The 17,425-nt window shown below is 49.5% G+C and overlaps 1 protein-coding gene across 24 annotated transcripts in view; it reads left to right on the top strand.

The window, feature by feature from the left end:
- The first annotated feature begins 15,155 nt into the window (after positions 1 to 15,155).
- Positions 15,156 to 17,425, top strand: part of CAMK2G (calcium/calmodulin dependent protein kinase II gamma) — a 55,315-nt gene continuing 53,045 nt past the window's right edge. For all 24 annotated transcript variants that reach the window (XM_054572556.1, XM_054572562.1, XM_054572559.1 and 21 more), the window contains exons 1-2: positions 15,156 to 15,338; positions 16,692 to 16,786. In XM_054572556.1, coding sequence (XP_054428531.1) covers positions 15,274 to 15,338; positions 16,692 to 16,786 — 160 coding nt within the window. In that variant the 5' untranslated portion in view covers positions 15,156 to 15,273. The remainder of the gene's footprint in view (positions 15,339 to 16,691; positions 16,787 to 17,425) is intronic.

Raw genomic sequence — 17,425 nt, forward strand, 5'->3', positions numbered from 1 at the left:
ACCTTAGCCCCGCTTGCCTGGCCCGTCGGTGCAAGGAATGGTCCGAAGAGTGCGGGTGTGAGGAGCTGGTAGGGGGAACCGTGAGTCCCCCTCCCGCACCTCTAGCCAAGCCAGCTTTCTAGGTAGTCATCCAATTCAGCCACCCAAAGTGCTGACAGGAGGCACTGTCATCCTGGTGCTGCAGAGAGGAAGACATGCCAGGCCCTGGAGGACGGAGGGCTGCACCTGGCCGGGGTGCCCAGACAGGTCCACAGGTGACAGGCAGCACCTTATGCCCCAAGCTTTCTCCAGCTCTGTTTGCACAGCCTGTGCTATTTTAGGTTCCTTTGTCATCACTGCAGGCAAACTGGACTGGAGGAGTCTGATTAGAAGGGAAAGAACCGGTTTTACAGAGCTGAGCTGTTGGGAATTGCTTCCCTGAGTTGGCACCACTATGCTAGGCAGAAGCGCCTGATGTCCATGCCTCTGAGGTTCAGGGCTGATTTAGGATTCTAGCACTGGCTTCAGAGCAACTTGTCAGACAAAAAGAGACAAAGAGAAGGACTTTGAGGTTCCGGGGCCAGCAGCTAGAATTCTCAGGAACACACGTGAAAATAATAGTACCTTATTATAAATGTGCTTTGTAGTGTACAGGATACCTTCATAGGCATGATCTCATTGGATCCTTACTGCAGTCCTATCAGGTAGGCAGGCATTATTCATCCGACCTTAAATACAGGGAGTCTAGGATACACCAGAGTAAGTGACTTGCCCAAGGTCACAATCTTAAGAGAGTGACAATTGCAGAGCCTGAATCAATTGCAGACGGGGGTTTGGAAACTTAGACTTGCACATCTAGAAGTCTTTGTTGGAAGAGGGGAACTTTGGGAGAGAGGGGGAGCCTTGGCCTTCCCCTGGTGGCTACCAGAAACATGGGCCTTCATGGGTCAATAGCTGAGGAATGGCCCCGCCACAGGCCCGCAGTGGGCAATCAGCGCAGCTTCACCCCCTCTCTTAGTGGGTGTGAAGGGTTTTTCTGTTCCCCTCATACCGCCCCCTGAGTCAGCTCTCTGGCATTGCCCTGGCATGTCCTGGGCCCCACGCCCAGGCAGTGAGGAGGTGCTGGCAGATTGCCAGGGGAATGCTGCTGTCTTAACTCAAGCCAAGTCCTCGTTAAGACCCCCTTCCCAGAGGCAGCCCAACAATGGCTGCTTTCGGAGCTGTGACTTGCAGGCACAGGTGAGTCTGCCTCACCCCTTGGGCTTCCTGGCATAGGTGGCATTGGGCTCAGGCCTTTATCTCAGGGCTGCAGCCCAGGAGGGGATACAGGGACCAAATACATTTTATAGACTAGCTGAGCCAGGCTTCCACCCCAAAGCCCTGCTTGGATTTCTGGTCACATCCAAATAGCTGGGGAGGGAGTAGCTTTTGGACAGAAAAGGAGAAAAGAGAGCCAAGACTCCAGCCTGAAGCTACCTCAGCTGTTTCTGGGGCTCTGACTCAGAAGCTGCTTCTCAGGAATGTTGAGCACATGGGCCCCTCAGCCTCTTGTCCAGGCACCGTGGAATGAACAGCTGGGGCATGGGGGGCGTTTACCTTCCTCTCTCATCTCTGGAAGTGCTTCTCCCAGAGAAACCCCACCAAGGGACAGATCAAAGGCTCACCCTGGAAGGCCCTGCTCCCCTCCTCCAGGAAGAAAACCTTCCCAGACCACCTCAGCCCCGAGGGATCCATCCCAGCAATGACTGTCTGAGGCAACCCTTTTGCATTTATCAAAATGCCACATTTTGTGAGTGTCTGTCTGTCTCTACCCCTCTCTCTAGTTGTCTTATCTCCCCAGCTCTGTTGTAACTTCATTGACCTCATGCTTCTGGGTAAAAAATAAAAGGGTGGCTTGAATGTAAAATGTAATAAATACATTGACTGACTGATAAGCTGGGGGAAAGGAACAAAGAAAAGGACAAGGCAAACAGAAACAGTGAGAAAGTCAGCAGCCTGGGCCACACTCCTAAACCTGGGGAATCTGCCTCCCTTCTCGAGCAAGGGCCCCAGACCGACCCCCTGGAGAAAGGAGAGCAGAGGAGCTGTGGCGAGGTGGCCTGGCACTTCCTTGCCGCCAGCACCCACCGCATCCCCAGATGCTCTCATATATGCCAGGAGCCTCTGGGAATCCTTCCACCTCAGAGAGCAGGGGGCTCTGCAGTGATTCTCCAAATGTAGGCAAAGTTCTTATTTCTGCCTCTGATCTTTATTTCATTTCTCTAAAGCAGGTAGATATCCTATGGAATAATCCCAGTGAAATGAGGCCCAAGGAGAAGTAACCCTGGAACAGAAATCATGTCAGCAGCTTATCACAAATACGATACTTTTTAATTAATTGTCTGCATACTTTCTTAGATCATAAGCGCTAAGAAGGAAGAAACAGAGTCTGCCTTGTTCACTGAGCTAGTCCCGGAGTTTAACACACTACATGGTACACAGTAGGGTGCACCACCAGCGCTCTTTATTCAGGAGCTAACTCATCCCAGGTCCGGGAATCCGGTGATCTATTGGAAGAGGCTGAAGCCGCAGATACTGGTAGGCTATCCCTTAGGTTCTAGGACAGACTTGGTGTTGGAAATGACTCCTGGGGTGGGGTCAGCTGAGTAATCCGCAGCCCTGTTGGCTCTCTAAAACCGGACCTACTGCGGCCTCTAGTGGACAAGCAGAATCACTGCTCTTTTGGGGTGGAGGTCCAACTTCCTCACCTCTTTGCCCCAAGGATCTCCAGGATCTCCATCCTTGGGTTCAGGGTCTAAGGAATACAAGATGGCACCCCCAGCAAGATAATGGAGCTTACAGAACAACAGACCGGACATCCAACAGACCAATCCATTAAAAAGCACCCATTATGTACAGTACACAGTACTCGGATGAAAGCAATGAGGAGAGGGAAAAGGGAGATACAAGCGTAAGACAAGAGCTCTGCCCTCAAGAAAACTATGATCTAATTGAGAAGGCAAAACTAAATTTTTTTAAAGAAATCAAACAGCTAGCCTGTCATTAGGTGCCAGTCATGGCAAGAGCTGAGGTCAGTGGATCAGCGCAACTTCTCTGTGCCTCAATTTTCTCATCTGCAAAACAGGGTTTATAAAATTTACCTTGCAGGCCCTGGCTGGGTAGCTCAGTTGGTTACAGCATCATCCTGAGATGCCGAAGTTGCAGGTTTGATCTCTGGTCAGGGCACATACCAGAAGCAACCAATGAATGTTATCAATAAGTGGAACAACAAATTGATGTTTCTCTCTCTCCCCCACTTCCTCTCTCTCTCTCTAAAAATCAGTAAATAAAAAAATTCTTTTTTTTTTTAAGATTTTATTTATTTAATTTTACAGAGAGGAGAAGGGGGGGAAAGAGAGGGAGAGAAATGTCAATGTGCGAGAGATACATCAATTGGTTGCCTCTTGAACGCTCCCCACTGGGAATCTGGCATGAAATTTCTTGCCCAATCAGGGCAAGAAATTCTTTTAATTTTACATCGCAGATTTATGTGAAGATTGAAGTAAGATGAGAGGGAGAAAATATGCCATTATTGTTGCTGGTATTCAGGAAATCTACGTTCATCATTTAGAAATTTAGAAAGAACATGCCCTGGCTGGTGTGGCTCAGTGGATTGAGTGCCAGCCTGTGAACGGAAAGGTCATCAGCCTGATTCCCGGTAGGGGCACATGCCTGGGTTGCAGGCCAGGTCCCCTGTTGGGGGCGTGTGAGAGACAACTGACCGATGTTTCTCTTGCACACTGATGTTTCTCTCTCTTTCTCCTTTCCCCCTCACTGAAAATAAATAAATAAAATCTTTAAAAGAAAAGTTAAAAAGAACATTTGAGGAAGAGAAAAAGTCACGCTAAAACCACTATCAGAGATATGTACTGTTAATCTTAGAATGTACATTCTTAAGCATGTCGAGCATGTCTGCAGAAGCAGGGCATTCTGGGAGTGGTACAAAAATCACAAGATTGACTAAAATTGCGGAGGATCTAGAAAGTTATACATGAGCATTCATACTTAATTCTGAAAGAAACAGCATTTCAGCAAAGATAGGACCTACTAAAAGTGATTTATTTCCTTAGATCTCTGCCTATACGTTCCCCTTAGCAGAGGAGTCTTCCCTGACCACCCTATATTAAATAGCACCCCCATCCCCTTTTCTTGTTTTAATTTTCTTCATAGCACTTATCACCAACTCATATATTAAATATTTGTTTATCGTTTGTCCCTTTCAACAGAAAGTAGCTCCCTGAGGGCAGGGGCAGCATCTGTTTTTGTCCATTGCTCTTCTCCAGCACTAAGACAGTGTCCTGAAAAGAGCAGGTATTTAATTAAGAGGTGGTGGGGGATGGGGGAGGGAGAGAGTGAAGGAGGGAACGAGCGAGGGAGGGAGGGAGGGAGGAAGAAAATGGAGTCGACAATGTTAGGGGGGCTACTGCAGTAACTCTGGAGGGCAAGGTAGACCTAGTCTAGGTGGGAGGGCAACGGGAAAGACAAAATGAATACAGACATTTAAGAGTGAAAACATACTGGTGTTGGTTCTTAATGATATACAAGATGACAGTAATAACAACTATCATTTATTTAGCATCAGCCATTGAGCCATTTACCTTTAAATATTATCATTAAATTATTACAACAGCTCTATAGTGAAAGTTAAGGCATCTTTATTTTACTGTTGAGGAACACACAAAGCTTAGGGGGTTTAGTAATTTCTCCAAGATTACACAACTAGTAAGTGGCAGAATTCAGGCCCCGCTCTGGCCCCTCAGTGAGATAAGGGATGAGTCAAAGTTGACTCCAAGAGCCTGAACCTAGATCGCTGGCAGGATAATCATGTCAGTGTTGGAGCCAAAAGAACTGGAGGGGGAAAAAAACTAGGCAAGGATGGCTTGGGGAATAATTATAATAATTAATTATATTATAGTTCAGTTGGTTAGAGCATTGACCCAATGTACCAAGCTTGTGGGTTCGATCCCCCTGCCCAGGGCACATACAAGAAGCAACCAATGAATGCGTTAGTGGGTGGAGCAAAAGGTCGATGTTTCTCTCTCTCTCTCCCTTCTCTTCTCTCTAAAAATCAATTAAAAATAAACAAAATTTCTAATAGTTTAAAAATAATAATAGTTAATATTTATTGAGCCCTGACTATGAAAGGCATTGTTTTATTCTTCTTATGTACCAATAATTTACTTTTCATAAAACCCTGTGAGGTGAGTACTATCATTATCCCTATACTGCAGATGAGAAAACTGAGGCACCAAGAAGTTATAAAACTCACAGCCTCCCACAGTTAGTAATAGGCAGAGCCAGGATTTGGCTTCAGTGTTTTTAACCACCAAGTTATACGGCTTCTCAATTTAATTAATTTGGATTTGGATCATGTTGAATTTGAGGGGACAACAGGGCAATCAAGTGGGAATATCTGGTAGGGACTATCTTTAGTTCAAGTCTGGGATGTAAGAGCCTCTGGACCTGCTCAGGAAAGCAGAAACGTGGGCATTCGTCCTTCTGGGGCCCATTTCTGCCTGGCCTATGAGCCCACCCACAGCCGGGAAGTATCTTCCTCAGGATGGGCCCCAGCTGTACGTCCTGTTTCTCCCCTTTCCATACCCTCCCCTCCCACTCTCCTCACCACTCAGTTTTCCAAACACCTGCCAAGTCCTCCGTATTTCAGGGCCTGATTCACACTCTCTTCTTCACCAGCAATGCCTTACCTTTCCTCCACTTCCATCTGCCAACGTCCTTTCTCTCCTTGCATCTCCTCCGCGAAGTCTTTTCTGATTGTTCCAACTTACCTCATTGCTCTCCCTTTACAATTCCCATAGTACTTTGACTTTACCTTCCATGAATTTATTGTGTACTGTGGGGGAGAAAGCAGCTTTCCCCTACTCTCAAGATTCTTTCTATTGATCTAGTAATTAAATTTTAAAAAGACATTAACAAGAGAAAATGGCCAAATTTAATTACATGTATACATTTGGAAACCCCACATACCTGAGTCAGAGACCCCCCCCACATACAGGGACAGAAAGTTAAAAGGAGGTACCTATGGCGTTCTGAGCTCAGGATGAGTGAGGTAAGGCACCTTGGAGGTTCACAGGGTCAATGCAAGCGACAGATGTTTAGATGTTCAGTATTTAGAAGTTTGTCTACCCTATAAATATGTCAAAAAAGGTTATCTGTGATAATCTCTTATTATGGGCAAGGCCCATCCTAAGGGGTAGGGGCAGAAGTTTCTCTTGAGCCTGCACGGTCTCAGTTGCCTTTAGCTCAAAATAGTCCACACATCACAGAGGCAGATCTTGGGGTAACCTATTCTGAGCCCCCATTGTACCTACTATCCCCCAAGAGCCTTAGGCACTGAGGATGCCAGCATGATCATAAACAGACACAGGCCCTTCCTCATGGGCAGTGCTTTGAAGAAGTGGTGGATGGCACTTTCCGGGCTGTCCTTGTAAGGATTCGACCTGGTCAAGATGCCAGGGAGCGCTACTATGAGAAAGTGATGCCTGAGCAGAGAACTGAGCAGAGGATAGGCGAAGGGAAAGGGTGTATGATTCAAGAAGCCATTTGTACAAAGATCCAGGGATTGTCTATGCTACTGATCTTTTGTCTTGTGTCATTGTTTTATTTTCAGGCTTATCTTCTTGCTCCCAGTGAGTAAAGCTCCTTTAAAACACGGCCTGTTTCTGGCCCATCTTTCCCCTATGGGAGTTAGGACTGAAGCTTACCCAGAGCATGGAGATTGTTGTCTAAAGGGACTGAGGGGACAGTTAGCTGTTTCTGCAGAATCCCTCAGCATACCACCCCCAGAGCCCCTTGAGCTCTGAGAAGTCATTCTGAGGCCCTCTCCAGTACCCTCCTTTGCGGAAGCAAAGGAACAGCGTCATTTCCAGCTCCAGGTCCAGATTTATGCCTGCCCTTGATAAAAGTATCTTCTGGCATTGAGCTGGGGATCAGGTCTCATGCCTTTGTGAGCATGGAGGCAGCCTGTCCTTGTGGACTCCCTGTGACCTATAGAGTTTGGAAGGAGCATTAGGGTGGCTGTGCCAGGACAATGGTGTTTACTAGAGCCTCTAGGTCCCGTTCTACTGCTTCCCACCTTGCCCCTCTGCTCCTGCCACACCAGCCTTCTTTCCACCCCTTAAATACGCTGTGACTATTTTCATTTCACGCCTTTGCTGCTGTTCTTTCCACCAGAAATGCTTCTTGTTCCAGATCTTCAAATGACTTCCTCTCTATCATCATCTAAATCTCCCTTAAAAGTCCCTTTCTGAGGGCAGCCCTGTTTGATAACTTCAGTTTAAGAACTTCTCTATTCCTGCCTCCTTCCCTTCCTCTCTATCTCATTGCTTTATTTTATTTTCTCTGTTTAACTTACTCCAGTGTAAAGTGACCTCTTTCTAGGTCCATTGCCTACCTACAAGAATGTACGTTTTGAGGGCAGGAGTTTTGACGTTCTCTTCTTTTTCCCAAATGACCGGAACAAAGGAGGTAATCAGTAAAATGACATGAAATGAATGAGTAAAGGTATGTCACCTCTGAGTGAGTGCCTGGATTCAGAACTGGGACTAGATTGGGACAAATCCACAGTGGGTTTAGGATTCAATCTAGGGGTCAAGATGGTGGCATAGGCAGGCATGTCTCACCTTTTTGTACAACCACATCCAAATTACAACCAAAATATAGAACCACCATCACTCAAAACCGTCAGAAATTGAGTTGAAAGGAAGTCTGACTGCTACAGAATTAAAGAAACCACATCCATCCAGGCTGGTAGAAGGGGTGCAGATGCAGATTAGGCTGGTCCGTCACCTGTGTGTGGTGGATAAAAATTTGGGAAGGATATCTCAAGAGTGAGGAGTCCCAGCCCAGGTTCCCCAGCCCAGGGTTCCAGTGTCAGAAAGGTAAGTTTCCACAACTTCTGGCTGCAAAAACCAGTGGGGATTGAGTCGGTGTAAGAAACTGCTGGAGCTCCAGGCGGTTCCTCTTAAGGAACCCACACACAGACTCACCTACTCAGATTCACTCCCTCTGAGCTCCAGCACTGGACTAGCAGCTTGAAAGGCAACAGTGGTACACAGGGAGAACCTGAAGTCTGGAATCAAGGTGAGCAGAAGCCATTGTCCTTGTTCTAAGCCCTCCCCTCACAGAGCCGGCAAGCTGGTGCCATATCCCACACTCCGTCAACAGGGCTAGCACTGTTTGACCTGCCTTCAATATCCCCAGACACTCTGCCCCACCCAACTCACAGGCCCACCCAAGCTGCTTTTCCATACGAATAGCTGGTCTTGGATCATGCGTCACAATTCCCTAAATCCTATCAAACAAACAACAGCTGGCATCTCTGAGCCCCAGGCCTGGCACAGACAGCAGCCAGACTAGATTCACAGCTTGCCTTCACCTGGGAATCTCCAAGCCCAGCACGAGTAGAAGCCATCTCATATTGCTTTATACCTCAGGCAGGGTGACCCTGGGCAAAACACAGGTTGGGGCTGACCTTGGCCTGAAACACTCAGGAAACACCAGGGCCAGCGCACCCAGTGGGCAGCTACAGACCATGTTGAGAGCACCAGCACCCTGCCCCCACACAACTGATCCCCCACGGAGGACGGAGGTTGGTGGTGAGTGGTCACAGCCAGTCCTTGCAGCTGACTGGCCTGGATAAATCCCTCCCATTGATTTGCCAAGAGCAACCAAGCCTCAATTATAAGAGAAGGGTGTACTCAGCCCACACAAAGGGTGCACCTCGAGTACCCAGCTTGGGTGATAGCAGAGGCTGTGTCACTGGAACCTATAGGACACCTACAACATTAGGCCATACTATCAAGACCAAAGCCAAAGCAGCTCTACCTAATACATAGAAACAAATACAGGGAGGCTGCCAAAATGAGGAGACAAAGAAACATGGCCCAAATGAAAGAACAGATCAAAACTTCAGAAAAAGAGCTAAACGAAATGGAGATAAGCAATCTATCAGATGCAGAGTTCAAAACACTGGTTATAAGGACACTCAAGGAACTTAGTGAGGACCTCAGCAGCATAAAAAAGATCCAGTCAGAAATGAAGGATACAGTAATTGAAATAAAAAACAACTTATAGGGAAACAACAGTAGAGTGAATGAAGTGGAGAATCATATCAATGATTTGGAACATAAGGAAGCAAAAACAACCAATCAGAACAACAAGAAGAAAAAAGAATCCAAAAATGAGGATAGTATAAACAACCTCTGTGAGAACTTCAAGAGATCCAACATTTGCATCATAGGGGTGTCAGAAGGAGAAGAGAAAGAGCAAGAAATTGGAACTCTATTTGAAAAAATAATGAAAGAAAACATCCCACACTGGCTGGTGTGGCTCAGTGATTGAGTACCAGCCTGCGAACCAAGGGTTGCCGGTTTGATTTCTAGTCAGGGCACATGCCTGGGTTGCAGGCGAGGTCCCCAGTATGGGGCGCATGAGAGGCAACCACACTTTGATGTTTCTCTCCCGCTTTTTCTCTCTCCTCTCCCCTCTGTCTAAAAAGAAATAAATAAAATGTTTTTAAAAAAAGAAAGAAAGAAAAAGAAAACTTCCCTTATTTGGTTAAGGAAATAGACATGCAAGTGCAGGAAGCACAGAGAGTCCCAAACAAGATGGATGCACAGAGGCCCACTCCAAGACACATCATAATTAAAATGCCACAGTGGGGAAGGGGTTGGGGGGAGGGGAGAGAGAGAAAGAGAGAGAGAGAGAGAGATGCCCTGGCTGGTGTGGTTCAGTGGATTGAGCGCCAGCCTGGGAACCAAAGGGTTGCTGGTTCAATTTCCAGTGTAGGGCATATACGTGGGTTGCAGGTCAGGCCCCCAGCAGGGGGCGCGTGAGAGACAACCACACATTGATGCTCCTCTTCCTCTCTTCCTTCCCCTCTCTTTAAAAATAAACAAAATCTTTTTAAAGATAAAGAGAGAATATTAAAAGCAGCAAGAGAAAAGAAGTTAGTTACCTACAGGGAGTCCCATAAGACTGTCAGCTGATTTCTCAAAAGAAACTTTGCAGGCTAGAAGGGACTGGCAAGAAATATTCAAAGACATGAAAAGCAGGGACCTACAGCCAAGATTGCTCTACCCAACAAAGATATTTAGAATCAAAGGGCAGATAAAGAGCTTCCGAGACAAAGAAAACTAAAGGAGTTCATCATCACCAAACCATTGTCATATGAAATGTTAAAGGGACTTACTTAAGAAAAATAAGGAGACCAAAGCTATGAATAATAAAATGACAATAAATATAAATCTATCAACGACTGAATCTAAAAAACAAACTAAGCAAACAAGAAGAACAGAGACAGAATCAGGGACACGGAGAGCATTTCGATGGTTGTCAGATGGGAGGTGGGTGTAGGGGAATGGGTCAAGAGGTGAGGGGATTAAGAAGTACAAATAGATTGTTACAGAATAGCTACAGGGACATAAAGTACAGTTTAGGAAATGGAGTAGCCAAAGAACTTACAGGCATGACCCATGGACATGAACAATGGTGGGGGATTGCCTGAGGGGTGGGGGGTGCTGGGTGGAGGGGGGGCAAAGGGGGAAAATTAGGACAACTGTAATAGCATAATCAATAAACTATAATAAAAAAGATTCAATTTAGAGCTTTTTGGTGGTAGGAGCACATCTGTTCTGAAACCCCACGCCATTTACTAACCTCTTTACCCCTTTATATTCACTTCCTGCCGATCAATCATCCCAGCTCTGGCACATAGTAGCTTTTTGCCCTCAGGCAATCCACTTCACCTTTTTTCAAGTTCAGTTTCCTCTTCTGTAGAAAGAGGCTGAGGCTCCTACACTCAAAGGGTGGTGGTGAGGTTTAAATGGAATAATTTATATGAAGTGCTTAAGTGTGCCATGTCTGGCATGTAGCAAGCTCTCCGTAAACTTTAGCGACTATCATGGTTTTATTTCCACCACACCCCTCTTCCGATTCTTGCTTTCCCTTTGCTCCCTAGCAGCACCTGGTGCGCCTCAGGTCTGCCCACCAGGGGGCCCCACACACTGCTCTTCCTGCCCAAGTCCTTCCTGCTCCCGCAGGCAGCCAGCCCCGTACCTCCGTACCTCCCCCTTTTCCTTGGATGGCAGCTCTGTCACCTCTCCACTGGTGCTCCCTCTTCATCTCAAATATTTTGGCCTCTTGCCCCCAATTTTTTATTCATTCCACGAATATTTACTGAGCACGTACTACATGCCAGTTTTCATGGTAAGTGTTGAGGATACAAGAAGTTCAGGTACCCTACGTCTTCAAGGAGGGCACAGCCTACAAGGACTTGGTAGAGAGGTTCAGAGGCAGAGGGAGCCCTGATCTGGACTTGGAGATGGGAAGGCGGGAGTCAGACTGCCCTTGGAAGCAGCCTTCTAGCTGGGATATGAAGGGAGTGCCTCACATTACGTACTCCAACACATCACCTGAAATTCTGAAAATATAAATTCCATGAGGGACTAATCTTTTCAAACAAACAAATTAATTCAAACACCTCAGTTCCTCACACCATATGCTGCACCCCTCACCCCAAATAGTCTTAGCTTGACACCCCAAATTCTCATCCCTATGCCCAATCCTTCAGGAGCTCAGCCCCTCACCTTACTATCTCAGCTTCCGTTTCAAAAAATACTGCAGTCATTAATTTAATCTGTGGTCCTTAATCCTTATGCTTTCCAGATACAAGAGGGATGAAACAACACTCCCACTAAGGACAATGGCACGCTTGGGAGTAGCCCTCACAGGGATGGGGCATGTCAACTTTTCTGTGCATGGCTGTGATTTGATGTGTCTTCCAGGGCAGAGACGGTCATCCCTTACCACTTCCGAAGTTTGGGAATTGCTTCTTTAAATGTTTTCATTTGTCTTTCCCTCTCTTTTCTATTCCCATTATAATATTTTCTCACTAGTTTCAAATGTCTCACCACAAATAATTTCCCTTGGAGAGAGGCCATGACCTCATCACCCCTAATTCTCCAAAATTAGTCATAGAATCTTAGATTTGAGGGGTACCTTAGAGGCCACTGGTCCAATGACTTTCAAACTTCTCTTAGGGACTTTTTTTTAGACAGAGACTACTTCAACAAAGTCTTACGTGGAATGAATATATATATATATCTCAACTGCTGGGGCATGACCATGTTAATTATTCTTTGTTTCCAAGAGCATCAGCCCCCTTGCATTTAAATACCTCACTTTCAACTGCCCATTTACCTCAGGCCTGAAAAATAAGTACCTTTCTTTACACTCCAAAATTCCATTCCAAAATTAGGGAGGGAAGCTTCTCCCATTCAGGGCGCAGTCCCATGGTGTAATTTTCAGCCTTCAAAGACAAAGATCAGCAGAATGACCAATGGTCCCACCCAGCGGGGCCCTCTGGTGATTATCAGGGCATCTATTTCCTGTTTAATTCCCTGTTCCTCACTCTGTGGGTAGGGCCTGAGTGCTGGCGCTGCCCAAGGGACCGGCTGCAACCGGAACGGAGCAGCTCCCGGACCCCAAGAGGTTGCCATAGATACTGATGCGCAGAGAGCTAGGGAACTCATTATTTAAATCTATCTTCCCTTTAATTGCTGTGGGGTAGCTGGAGGTTGTGTGGGTGCTACAGCAATGGGAATCAAAAAGGGTGTGTGTTTGTGTATGCACACAAAGATGTCTATAGACCCCAACTTGCCACTGCGGCCACATCAGAGTCTGAGCTGTTGAGAGAGATGGTGAGGGAGGGAGGGAGAAATGAGGAATATCTAGAAAGGAAAAAGGAGAGAATAATTTGAGTTTCCTTCTAATTGTGTGAATTCTAATTTCCCACTTTATTTGGATGTTTCACGAAGAGGCAGTTCCATGCACATAGTAGGCAGCTGATAAATTTTGTTGAAAGGAGGCTGGCTCCACTTACTCAGTACTGTGAAGCATCTTGGAAGCTTCACCCCAATACTTTTCTCATCACTCTTCCTTTTACTCAGGAACTCAATGCAAAGTGCTTTATATGGTTACCCTAAAATACCTGGCATAGAACCCTCCCCCTCAGCTGGGAAGATGTCCCCTCTCACACTGGGCACATGAGAAAGGTCAGGAAGGTAGTCCTGTTTTATGTTCTCCCCTGGACTCCACGGCCGCCCTAAGTCTGTGGTTGTGCTCCGTCTGACCTCTCTGTCTTTCCACTCCATCTTATGATAACGAATATAAAGTTTCAGCATCTGGAGTTCAGGAACCAAGCTGCCTTGAGAACTTGGAAAGGGCACATTGGTGATTAACTTATATGCAGCCCCTATTTCTGGAATGCAGGTTAGCCGTCACTCTGTCTTTAAGGTGAATGACAGAAATCAAGACTTACTGTGATTCCCCTGAATACAGTCTCACTGCCCCAAGCTGGGACAAGGAGCCAGGCTCTCACCCCAGTGCAAGATAGGAAGTGGCCTTACTCCTCAGCGCCTTACTTCCTGTTGCCCTGGGAAGAGGTGGGGCATGGTGTTCTGTCACTTCAAACCTTTGCTTCTTGGCCCTCTCAAGCAATCTGTCAGTGTTTCCCCCTCCTATTCACATAATCGCCCCCACTGGGCAGTCCGGTTCTCAGACTAACTCTCAAGGCTGTTGAGTAAGGATAGGAGGGAGGCCCTCCCTAGGAGTTTTGCTCCACCTACCCCCTCAGGGATGAGGCCTGGGAGGCTGGGAAGCCTCAGCCTCTCAGCTGCCTTCTCCAGGAGAGCCAGCCTGCTGACAAGGGAGGCCTGGCTCCCAGGCGGCCTCCTACTGCTCCTAAAGCAATCGAGACTGAGCTGCAACAGTTGGCTGAGCTCCACCCTGCCCAGTGGAGGCTAATACCTGATTTGTGGTATAGAGGTCTGGGCAGGTCAGGAACTTGCCCAGCCTGTTTCCCCTCTGCTGAGACAGTTATGTGCTTGGGTCATCTCCTGACTGTGGGGACAGAGGAAGGGAGGGTACTTGCCTCTGCCAGGGACCAAAGTTCATTCCACAAATATTTACTGAGGGTCTGGGGCTGAGAATAGACACACTAGTGAGTGAAGGAGGCAGAGAGAACCGGCCCTATGGAGCCCGCAAATTAGTGGGGAGGCAAATATTAAACAAGTAATTACAGCTAACACGGTTCTAATTAGGTGCCAGGTACTATTCTAAATGCTTTATGTGACTTAGCCCATTTAATACTCACAACCCTGTGAGGTAAATACTATAATTGTTCCCAGTTTTCAGATAATGTAACTGAAATTTGGAAAGATTAAGCGATTTGCCCAGCATCACACAGCTGGTCACTCAGTTGCCCAGAAATCAAAACCAGGCAGTCTAACCTGAGTTCACTCTTTAGACAATCTTGCTCTATCTCTACTGCCTCTCATACCAGTAAACATATCATTACAAAAATGTGATGAGTGCCATAAAATGAAAATACAGGGTATCCTGCTAGAAAATGGGGTATTTTCTCCTTTCTTCCACTTGCTTTTCTAGCGCACAGAGCACCTAGCCTTTTGTAATCATTTCCACCTTTTATTACTGGCCTGAATCAGAGCGTCTCTCGTCTTTCAGGTTGGCGTGCAGGAAGGCAGAGTTCCACCTGCATTCTTGGCCCTAACCTGGTCTCCCTGAACAAACTGTGCCTGAAGGGTTTTATCCAATAATGGCCCTGATGCTTACACAAGTCTAGACTGTCAGCTTCGCGAGGGAAGGCTGTGGAGAACAGGCTCTGCACAGGCTGGGGGCGCCTCCCGAGTGTGCAGTCAGACACGGACTTTTTGACCTTGGCCCTCTCCCACGTCGTTGTGAATTGGGCTAGGGGCTTAGGACCCGCGTGTGGTGCCGCGCTACAGAACTGGCTGGTCCAGATCCCTACCCAGTCCCAACACACGCACTCTGAGTCCTTGCAGGGTCCGCCCCGGGAAGAGCCTACAGGTCGCACACCTTCCGGTTCTCTCCCTGCGGCCGGGTGCTGGGACCCCCTTGTCTCCGCTCCCCTGCGCGCTCCGCCCTACGCGGGCGGCTCCCGAGGCGGGGCGGTGCCGGCGGCGGGAGGCCCCTCCCCGGAGGCGGTCCGGGGGCCGGGCGGGGGGCCGGCGGGGCTGGGGGCGGGGCGGGGCGGGCGGGCGCGGGGGTGTCACTCCCTCCTTCGCTCTCCCCGGTAAAGTCTCGCGGTGCTGCCGGGCTCAGCCCCGTCTCCTCCTCTTGCTCCCTCGGCCGGGCGGCGGTGACTGTGCACCGACGTCGGCGCGGGCTGCACCGCCGCGTCCGCCCGCCGCCAGCATGGCCACCACAGCCACCTGCACCCGCTTCACCGACGACTACCAGCTCTTCGAGGAGCTCGGCAAGTACGGCCACTCGCCGCCCGCCGCCCGCCGCGGCCCCCCAACCCTGCCCCCGCCGCCCGGGCGCTATGCGGCTCCTCGCCCCGCCCCCCGGCCCTGCACCGGCCGCTGCAGCGCCCCCTCTGCCCGCCCCACCCCCAGCCTTTCCCGCCCGCCGCCTCCGGGGCCGCCTGACCCCCAGCTCCCTGCCCCGCAGCCCCCTCCGCGCTCTGCAGCAGCTGCCCGGGCTGCTGCACCCCGCGCTGCCGTGGGGACTGCAGCCCCCGACCGCTCCTGGGCGCCCTCCAGCCCCGCCCCTCCCGCACCCTTCAGGCTCCCCTCATCCCGACCCCGCCAGCTCGCTGTCCCCTCCCCACCCTGCTCAGGAGCTCACTCAGCACTTCGTCCCTTGTCCCACGCGCCTGGCACTCAGGACCCTCCTGGCCCTGCCGCTCCAACCCCGCTGCGGTGCCGGGGTGTGGGGGGGATGTTTGGTGCTCGGCCCCGCCCCCGGCTAGTGCCGCTTCCAGGATCCCAGCCCGGCTGCCGGGCTGTGCTGCGGCACCCCCGTCCCCTCCCCCCACCCCTGCAGTGGTCCCGGGAGCCGCGCGCCGCAGCCGCAGCATCCCCCTCCCCTCCGCACTGAGCTGGCCGCTGCAGCAGCCCCGGCCCCCCCGCACCCCCACCGGCGGCGCCGAGCCCGGCCACTGCAGCCCCCGCCCTGCCCGCCCCCCTAGACGTTTCCAGAGCTGGAAAGTGCGAACTCCCATTTGGGAGGGGGATAGTAGAGGAAAATATCACGGGGAAAGGGAGCTATTGATGTCTGAGACCCTCTCCTGGATCCCCTCTGTACGTGCTGTCAGCTGAGCCGGGATGCAGTGGGATGAAGTGGGCTCAAGACGGTTGTGGGAGATTTGAGCCTCATTTCCCTCACCTTTCCCCATGGTTGAGGGAGATTTCTCTCCCGGGACGATACCCTCTTTCAGATCTCTCCTTCCCCTATTCCTGCTGGGAGAAGGGCAGGTCTCTCTTTCCTTCTCTGGTTCTCTTGGCCGGGACGACAGGGCTGTCTGTGTGATGCAGCAGGTGTTTTAAGCATCCCCCACCAGCTCCTGATGTACAGCCTGAGGTGGGGGCTGCTGCTTTGCCCAGCGACTAGATGTGGAGGTGGGAGTGGGGGGTCGTCCTCCACGCACACCTGTTCGCTGTCAGGCAGTGGCCACATCCTTCTGCCCCATGTTGGAGAGTGATGGCCACTGTGTTGGTGTGTGTGACTTTAGCTAAAGGTTAATGGGTGCGCCCCTGTCCTCAGACAGCATGTCGGTGTGTTACTCTGTTGTGCTTGGTGTCCCAGTTCTTTCCCCCTTCTCCCTCCAGGGGTGCTTTCTCTGTGGTCCGCAGGTGTGTGAAGAAAACCTCTACGCAGGAGTATGCAGCAAAAATCATCAATACCAAGAAGTTGTCTGCCCGGGGTAAGTGTTCCCCAGCTTGGCCTCTTCCTGCAGTGCCTCCGGGGGCTATGGCTTCTTCTGAAGATACTCCAGGAGTTGGGGGCTGTGCATTTTAGCACTTGGAAAAGAGTTGAGATTTCAGAGTGGTTGGACTTTGAAGCCAGGGAAGGAGTTGTATGGGGAACTGGACGTACTCATGTAGAAAAGAGTGAAGATGTAAGGGATGTAGGTAGCTGTAGGGAGAAGCAGTCTCTGAAGGTTCCAGGGAGCTTGGTTTTTAGGGAGTGAGAGGATATTGGGAATGGTGGGTGGCATGGAATGGAGGGGTCTTAATTGGGGCATTTGGAGTTTCTGTTTGGGGCACTAATAGCCATCCCAGGCCTGTCCTGGTCCCTGTGCCCCAGTGGTGACTTAGGATGAAAATGCACTAAGTGAGCAGCTCTGACAAACCCAGCCTCCCCCTGCCCACCAGGCGGCGGAACAGACTCCCAAGGGAAGGGAATCTGTAAACATCAGAGAAGGTTGCTACTGGTGAGAGCTTCTGGGAACAAATCCTGCCAGATGAACTTGATTGCTTTTTTGATCAAATTACAAAGTTGGCGGTGCAGCAGCAGATGCAGTCTGTCCTAGGTGGAGGGTGATGCCTCATGGTCTGGAATT

This window comes from Pteronotus mesoamericanus, unplaced genomic scaffold, assembly GCF_021234165.1.
Source record: "Pteronotus mesoamericanus isolate MK-2021 breed Mesoamerican mustached bat unplaced genomic scaffold, CSHL_Meso_final contig_24, whole genome shotgun sequence".
Classification (NCBI taxonomy): domain Eukaryota; kingdom Metazoa; phylum Chordata; class Mammalia; order Chiroptera; family Mormoopidae; genus Pteronotus; species Pteronotus mesoamericanus.